The sequence below is a fragment of the Palaemon carinicauda genome, chromosome 10 (genome assembly GCF_036898095.1).
Source record: "Palaemon carinicauda isolate YSFRI2023 chromosome 10, ASM3689809v2, whole genome shotgun sequence".
Lineage (NCBI taxonomy): Eukaryota > Metazoa > Arthropoda > Malacostraca > Decapoda > Palaemonidae > Palaemon > Palaemon carinicauda.
The window spans coordinates 75257248-75266445 of record NC_090734.1 but is presented as its reverse complement, the minus strand read 5'-3'; the positions used below and the strand labels follow the sequence as shown (position 1 = coordinate 75266445).

Here is a 9198-nt window from a genome sequence, read left to right as displayed (position 1 = left end):
ATATTACTATCACTATTAGTGTGCCTTACTCTGTCATATACAGAATTATGACATTATATAAGCAATTTTGAAAAAAAGATACTATATATATATATATATATATATATATATATATATATATATATATATATATATATATATATATATATATATATATATATAATGTTTTAATAGTATTGTGTGGTTTTGCGTATTTATTTTTATTTTTTGGGTTGAGAAAGTGAAACCGTAGATTGACCAGAATACGTAAACAATTCAGACACAATACACAGTCTGTAGTTATTTTGTTTTTATAAAACTAGCAAAAAGGAAACTCCTAAATCAGGGGTATTTATCTTAGAGTAAAAATAAGTACTCGTTAACTATGTTATTATTATTATTATTAGTAGTAGTAGTAGTAGGCTAGTAGTAGTAGTATAATTATTATTATTATCATCATTAGTATCATCATCATCATTATTATTATTATTAGTGGACCTAGGGTATGATGATTACGCTTTCCTCATTAGCAATGTTTGTTTGTTTACCAGAATGCATGAAATATCACAGGATGTTCAGCTCTAGATATATAGAAGAGAGACAGAGATGATAAGAAGGGAATATGCAATGGAAGATGAAATATCATCGGAAGGAGAAAGGATTAATGAGTGGAATCATTTCAACATCTAGGAACTATGATTTCTAATACAAGGTGCTTAAAACGAGTTTGATGATAGATTGAAAAAAGCAAATCAGACAATGGCTAGGTTAAGTATAACTTTGGAATAGAATCGCCTGAAATCACATTTAAAAATCAGGCTATATATCAGTTTAGTGAGGTCGTTATTACTGTATGGACATGAGTCGTAGTATGACAATGAAAAAATCTCCAGTAGATTTAGTAGATTTGAGAACAAAGCTCAGATGAATATTGGGATTTAAATAGCAAGACAGGATTGGAAATTAGATTATAAGAGATATTACTTGAGTGCCATGTGTGGATGAGATCATGATGAGGGGTAAATGGAGATGGCTTGGGCATGCTCTTTGCACTCCCCAAGAGAGATTAGTTCACCAAACGTTCAGCTGGGCTCCACAAGGCACTAGAAAAGTTGGAAGACCTAGGCCTACATGAATGAGGTCTATACAAAGCGTTAAGTAGGATATGATGAATGGAGAAGTATTGAATTTATTATCATTATTATTATTATTATTATTATTATTATTATTATTATTATTATTATTATTATTATTATTATTATTATTATTATTATTATGTAAACTACAACCCTAGTAGGAAACGCAGGATGCTGCAAGAATTATAAAAAATCTTATGCAGCTTGCATATAAAACTAACTGAACGACGGTGCGTCTTTGTCAATATGCCAAATAGTTTGTGCATTTGAAGCAGAAACTGCCCGAATGTGTTTCTCAATAATATTTACGACCAAGAATCACACCTAAGATTTTAAATGAGTTGTATATAGTTAAAGAATCCTTATTATTGCAGAGTTTGGCCGTTGAGGAGCCATTGTTCTCGACCTACTTACAATCATACTTTGAATTTGATTAAACTTCAGCTTCATGCCCCATAACTTACACCATGCACTAAGTTCTACCTTCAGGAAATAGAATTAATGAAAAGAGAGTAGCAGTATCTGTTTTTGGAACAACTTTGTATTATAGGTCAAATCACAGGTGTATATACTGTAGTATGAAAAGTAATGGGCCGAGAACACTACCCTGAGGAACACCAGGTATTAAATTCCTATACTGATTATGGTGCCCATCAAAAACTACTCTGTAATCTATTACATAAAAATTCAATAATGATGCTAAGAAAATGCCCACCTATTTCCAGCTGTTTGAATGTTATACCAGGGCCTCATGATTAACATGGTTAAAGGCAGCACTTAAATCGAGGCCAGTCATACGAACTGCTTGACCACAATCAAGGAATTTCTGTACAGCATTTGAAATGGTAAAAATGGCATTACATGCTTTAATGCCCTTTCGAAAAACGTTAAAAACTATACATAATATAGGAATTAAAGAAATTGGGTGGCAATCAGCAAGTCTAGAGCTACCACAAACTCAATTACCCAATGGAGTAATATTACCGGTTCTCAAAGTGCAAAGATAACCTCTTCTTGCTAACTTGGAAAAAATAACAGGTAATTTAGAAGCTAAGAAAACAGCAGTATTCATAAAAATAACAAGGGAAAAATACCAATTGGGTTTACACCTCCTTAAGCATCAAGGTCAATCAAGGGAATTTTAATCCACAGGACTGAAAAGCTAAAATTGTTTAGTCTTAGGAAAATAGGAAAGAAGAAGATTATTGAGTTTATCATTAACCTACTTACTCTCAAACACATTATCCAAAAGGGTTGACTTTTCCTTTGGACAGTGAGTGACTGAACCATCTGGTTTAAGTAAAGGAGTAACTGATAAGTCTACACCAAAGAATGCAGATTTAAAGGTGGTCCACTTTTCATGTATCTAGGTTGTACCAGAAAGGATTTATTTTATGGTCAAATTGTATTAATTTTCAGATGAAGCAAAAACTCTTTGAGCAACGGCTCTTAGCTGAGTATAATTATTTCAAGTCAAATGAGATCTGGTACCCTTCCAAAGATGATAGGCCTCTTGTTTCTCCAAATATGCGCTTTTAGAATCATCATTGAACCATGGTTTGTCTTCCACTTGGTATTTCAACACATGGGAAGGGATGCACCTGTCAATTAACCAGACTCTCATTCAATGTAACACCAGGCTCAACGCTTTTATACAATTGTGACCAATTTGAATTCGAAAGATCACTCAAAACGTCAGTCTGCTTGACATTTTACTACTAATGAAATCAAGGTATGATCAGAAATCTCTACTGGAGAACCAGTTGCCAGACCGTGAGTAGCTTCACTTATGATTTGCTCACAAAATAATCATGCCTTAATTTCGTTCGAAAATTTCAATGTTCTTAATGTATGGCGATCAGTGGGAAAAACAGAATTTAATCACTCCCTATGGTGAGTTTTGAAATTACCGACATATACAAAAGAGGCCTTTCTATTGTTTTCTTGTATCTTAGCCATAATGGTAAGAACATAATCGGAGACTGAATTATCTGTGTCTGGATTCAGGTAGATGGAACACAAATAGAAGTAGTTATGTCTGACACAAACTTTCATTTGTATACCTGAATCTCATGACATCCACATTCATAGCAGAATTTTTGAGAATCAGGGTACGCAGTCTTAATATAAACCAAATTTCATAATCCCAGTTGACAACTTTATCATTCCGGTCTTCCCAAGACTTCCTTGAGGGAAGTATGGGGGTATAGTGCCATCAGCTCACCTAATGCAGTGAACTGTCAGCATCCTTCGGCCGCTAACTGCACCGGATTTTCTAGCCTTCTGCTTTACCTCCTTTCCCGTTTCTTTATTAATTTTTTCTGTCCAATATATATATATATATATATATATATATATATATATATATATATATATATATATATATATATATATTGTGTGTGTGTGTGTGTGTGTGTGTGTGTGTATAATTTGAATAATCTCAGATATAAAACTGTTTCTTCTCTGAGAAAATCATTCCACTCATTATCTCCGAGACTTGCTTCCTTTTTTCTGTGCCTATTTTTGTTTTTGTTTACTACTTTGACAAATGTAAAGTTTCATCTTCCGTTGCCCAACCGACTGAGATGGAGTAGGGAATATTCTGTGTTAATTTTAAGAAAATATCAAATGAAGTTTCGTAATTTTTTGTCCATCGTTATTTCATACTCGTTTTAATGATTCAGAAAGAGGAGCTATATATAATGAAAATACAAAACGTAAATATAACACCCACATGAAAAGGGATTTCTTTATTGGTAAGAAATCTGCCATTATTTCAATTTGCATATAACTGAACTTTAACTATCTCACGCTCTAAACATAATGACATTTTAGTCCCAGTTCCGTTTGTGTCCATCTTTCTGTTCAAGCTCTCTTCTCTTTTACTTCATAACGAGGCGATTGGGCTATCCAGCCGTACCACAACCCCCACCCCCACCCCTACCACCTCGCAGTTGAAGGAGTTGAACAGACTGGCCCTAACGTCCTTTCACTGGCTCTTACAACGTTGTAGCCCGTATACCAAAATGGGCGGAACTATATAAAGCATAGTATTATTATAGAGACTCTTATCATAGATTGTATATTATAAGGTTAACAGACTACATATAATCATGATAAGGTTTTGTTCACATTTCTAAACATTGGTTATGATGATTACTGGTATTTATGACATCTGAAAAGAATATGACAAAATCTTAAGTGACAGAACATGAACGCTATTCTATGGTTAATGCAGTTTTTTTGTGTGAGAATCCGTGACTCAGTTGGTTAATGCTTCCTCTGTGAAGATAGTCTTGCCCTCAAATATAATTAGACTTATAATTGAAACCCCAACAATTAAGTTCAATAATAATCTGTCCAACTTCGGTGCAAAAGAAGTAATAGAATGGATCGCATAATACGACAGGCTTAAGAATTAATACAGGATATATGTTGACGATATGAATCCCAAAGTATTTAGTACCATTCATAAACTGGAATCATTGAAAGACCTTTCTCCTATACGGTATACCCACAGTGGGTACATTTAGGTTGTCGGAAGCAGCAGAAGAAAGCGATTATGCCAGGAATGATGCCCAAAGGAAACAGCAAACAGCAGCAGACCCATGAGCAGCAGGAGGCAGAGTTCTCCATCTTCCCATGCTGTAAATTACACAAGAACAGAAAATAACACGGATCTAGCATTGGCAGTGACAGTTTTAGCTAGGATGAGGGTTTGCACAAAAAGACCAATGCCTTATGAATCTTTGAATCCAGCACTGTGCTAAAGGGTAAATTCTACAGAGAACTAATTTGATAGATTATCCACGGGACAAGGGAAAGTGGATATGATTAAAACTAGAGGCTTTCAAAAAGGTGTTCAGCATGTTCATTATTTCCTAAAAGAGGAAAGGTATACTTATTTTCTAAATATTTTTCATACTATAAGAAGTATTTTCATTCCCACAAGCATATATGTAAACAGCATATAGCAACTAAAGATTTTCTGGAGTGACCCTGTCTCAAAAATATAACATGAGAGGATCTGCTGGTCTCTTTTTCATAATGGTTAAATTTTTTTTCCGACACTATAAGTATGAAGTTATGACAACAGCTGTATTTTTGTCTTCCCTTAATCTTTTTTTCTACGAATGTTTTCATATACCGAATAGACTCTTATCTTACTCACCCGGCAAACTGTGCACTGTCCAGGGAGAAGATGGTTTGAGCCAATAACTACCTGGTTACTCTGACTACTGTGTTGCACTGAGATGGGTGCTGCTGGAGGAGGGTAAGCCCCTGGAGGTGGATAAGCCCCTGGTGAAGGATAACCTCCTGGTTGAGGATAAGCCCCTGGTGAAGGATAACCTCCTGGTTGAGGATAAGCCCCAGGTTGAGGATAAGTTCCTGGTTGAGGATTGGCCCCTGCTTGAGAGTAAGCCCTTTGTTGTGGGTTGGGTGGTGTGTGTGAAGCATCTCCTTCCTGAAAAGTGTACCGTACATTATTATAAGAGTTGTCGTACATAGTCTTCTCTGAGACTCTAGGAGTAATGTCCAGACTTCACAATCATCAGCCATATATTCTTACAATTTATTTTTTATTCTCTTTACCTTTGAGTATGGAGGAGGAATGTCAGTCATATTGGCTATATTTCAGAATCTGAAAGAAAAAGAAGAAATATTTCAAATCCGAACATTTAGCACTAAAACATGTCTGTTTGTATGAGTCACACAAAAGCTTTTATTGGTGCAATGGGGGTATTCTCACTGTTCTTCTTGATTCTTACATAGTTGCAGCATAGGAGTGACTAAGGTTACTGTTCACCAATATGGGAAGATATACAAGTCCAAGATTGGCCTGGAGAGCTATACCAGTGCATACAGATGGTAGGAACAACTGTACCACAATTGGCAACTAATCAAACTACATACATCCAAAGGTTATAATCAAATATATAATTCATAAATTTTAGGATATATTTGGACATTTGATGCCATGTTTCATCTTGTGTGTAAGTAATATTCAAATTATTATGCAAGATGTTAATGTTAAGCCTTTTAGTGTGGTGTGTGTATTTTACCTAAATTTATTCATTTAAGAATCTAGGCCTATTGATTAAAGTATACAAACAATCATAAATGTGAATAGTACTACTAATTTGCATTACTGTAATATCTTACAAAACACGTTCCAAAAATGATAACACGTTGACTAACAATTTATCCTACATTGACTTGTGAATAATCTTTCAAAAAATGTTATTTGAACTTTATCTTAATCTTATCAACTCTTGCTATAGAGAAAGCATGAAAATAGTACTGCACATGAGCTGCTCTTTATGTTATTTGTAAAGCAAAGCAATAATTCATTTGAGTACATATATTTCACAGGCACTCATCCGGCTTGGTTGTTTGTTTTACATTTTGAATAGTCCTATAATCATACACTAATTCCCTTAAACGTTATATTTTATTGATAAACAATAGACCAGAAATTGAAGGCTGAATATTTCTTAACATTATACATCAATGTTTACTTGCCCACTGACATGAAAATCGAAATACAATTTAGCATTGCTTACATTTTTGTTCAGTTGGCAATCTTACACTCGTGACACATTTCTTCGGTCACAATTTCATATTTTTTCTTATCGAGATTACACATGTTTGATTTATTAGAGAATCAATATAGTTCCCATTTTTGTAAAGACTATAGCTTAGCCTATGGTACTGTACATCCTACGGGGGCAGAATATACAATTCTTCTAACCTATTTCATATATTGTCCCCCTCCCCCCACCTCCTACCCTAACAATTTCTGAATCACAAATATTACGTTTTTATATCACTGCAATCCAAAAAATTACACGACGTTACTTTTATTCTTATTTTGGTACTGGTAAACTAAGAATATAGTAGTTACTCACGAACTGAAAATATCTATCATACAGCAATTACATATGATTGACAATCAGATGGTGATCAGCATGGTAGTTTATGGAAAAAAGATAATAAGAACAGTATAGAAGCATAGTTCGTGATCAAAAGATACAAAAATTGCAAGTCAATATCTGCACTATTACAACCCTCCAAATCTTTGTCTTGATTATCCTTAAACTTCTGGGATACACTAATCACAATCCTGAAATTATGTTGAAAGAAATCAGCTTTATACCAGCACAAGCCCTAGCCCAAAGGTTCAGTAAGGTTTTAAGGGGAAAAGAGGTCTGGCGTGAACTCTGTAGCCTACTTGGCCGAACCAACATAAAAACAGTGGAAACATCTGCCTCTTCCATTCTGCTTTTAATTATTTGATCTACAATTTTTATGACACTTAAATCACACAGATCGGCCATGTGGTCGAGCCCTGGGACAAGAGAGACCATTTGGCGCAGCTTGGGCTTTCTTCCCCATAAATAGCTGGCAGTCTGTCCATGAAAGAATCCGTTTCTTTGTTTTTAAGATCTACTTTTCATATGCATCTAATTTAGAAAGAAATTAATTGCCACCGAATGAGAGCTAGGCTAAGCAATGGACAGTATTTACTTCATCTACTGATTTTCATGACAAGTGCGCATTAACTCTGTATGTTTACTTTTCCATTCAGTTTGATTAGCGCCCCCAATATGTTACACTTCCTTAGTCTCCAGGTAACTCCGTGTTTCACCAATGTAGGTCTCCCTGCAACATTTGCAAGGCAAAATGTAGATACACTTCGGGAACAAGTAATCGTCACTCTGCAAGGAGCTCATTTACAAAGAATTCTAAACGCCTCAATATAAAATAGATAACATCAAATTGATATCAATTTCAAGGGGAGAAGTTCACATATATATATATATATATATATATATATATATATATATATATATATATATATATATATATATATATATATATATATATATATATGTGTGTGTGTGTGTGTATAGATACATACACACACACACACACACACATATATATATATATATATATATATATATATATATATATATATATATATATATATATATATGTATATATATTTGTGTGTGTGTGTGTGTGTATTTTATATATACATATATATATATATATATATATATATATATATATATATATATATATATATATATATATAAATATATATATATATATATATATATATATATATATATATATATATATATATATATATATATATATATATATATATATATACATATATATCTATGCATATATATATATATATATATATATATATATATATATATATATATATATATATATGTATGTATATATATACATATATATCAATAATTAAATTACAAAACAATTAAAGTAGAAGCCCTCGTACCATGTACCTCGATGAACTATATCCAGCGGAGATGTGACTGAACCACTCCTAGAGATCTAGATTAATACAAGCAATCTAGTCCCTCCCATTTCCAAGAATTGTTTGATGTAATCTATCAACCATTCACAAAAAAAAAGTAAAAAAAAAAAAAAACATTTTTTATTTTTACATGAAATTCTTCTTATTAGATAGATTAGATAGAATAAGAGGGTTTGCAATAGATAGTGTAAGGTTAGTTGGAAAGTCGCTTTTGATGTCCACTAGCTTAGAGTCAACACAAAATATTTATTGGTAACATTACTATTATGATAGATGAATTTATTTACATGTTTCAGCAAATCTACCGCGAGAAAGTTTCCGACTCTCACAGGATTAACAGAGTACTCTAGTAATCCTGGTCCTTCTTTGCATTAGGCGAGAAATAGGTTTATTAGAATGAATGATAAATTCCTTGGTAGGAAATGGGTTTGTATATTAAAAAAATTAATATTCATATTTTCTTGTCAATTATTAATAATTACATATATTTTTTTGTACAATTTGTCGTGGAATTATTTGTAAAACAGTTTCTAATCAAATAACTCTACTTTCTTCAAACAGGTGTGCCTAGGGGTATTCAAATTGAATCCAAGATTTTGTTAATCACGTTCACTTACCGCTTGGTAGGTCTAGCTGTTTGTTTAATCCGAGTAAACATGAAAATACTATATAAAACACGAACCAGGTAGAAGCACATGAGCAGTGCTTCTTTAAACAGGTAAGAAG

The 9198-nt window shown here is 33.1% G+C and overlaps 1 protein-coding gene across 3 annotated transcripts; it reads right to left on the bottom strand.

Moving 5' to 3' along the window:
• Positions 1 to 3832: 3832 nt before the first annotated feature.
• Positions 3833 to 8542, bottom strand: LOC137648646 (cell death-inducing p53-target protein 1-like). 3 transcript variants are annotated; one of them, XM_068381647.1, is made up of 4 exons: positions 8434 to 8542; positions 5709 to 5757; positions 5287 to 5580; positions 3833 to 4760 (listed from the first exon to the last, which is right to left on the bottom strand). In XM_068381647.1, the coding sequence occupies exons 2-4, from the start codon at positions 5736 to 5738 to the stop codon at positions 4617 to 4619; spliced, it is 468 nt and encodes a 155-aa protein (XP_068237748.1). In that variant the 5' UTR covers positions 5739 to 5757; positions 8434 to 8542; the 3' UTR covers positions 3833 to 4616. The 3 variants fall into 3 exon arrangements, with proteins under 3 accessions (XP_068237748.1, XP_068237749.1, XP_068237750.1); XM_068381648.1 differs by having other exon boundaries at positions 8441 to 8531; XM_068381649.1 differs by lacking the exon at positions 8434 to 8542 and adding an exon at positions 7693 to 7717.
• Positions 8543 to 9198: the final 656 nt, after the last annotated feature.

Bases quoted from the DNA above. Each gene is read 5' to 3' on its own strand.
- LOC137648646 (XM_068381647.1), bottom strand. From the start codon at position 5,738: ATGACTGACATTCCTCCTCCATACTCAAAG. The intron at 5,581-5,708 runs GTAAAGAGAATA...TACACTTTTCAG, and splicing joins TTCCTCCTCCATACTCAAAG to GAAGGAGATGCTTCACACAC. The intron at 4,761-5,286 runs GTGAGTAAGATA...TGTAATTTACAG, and splicing joins GACAGTGCACAGTTTGCCGG to CATGGGAAGATGGAGAACTC.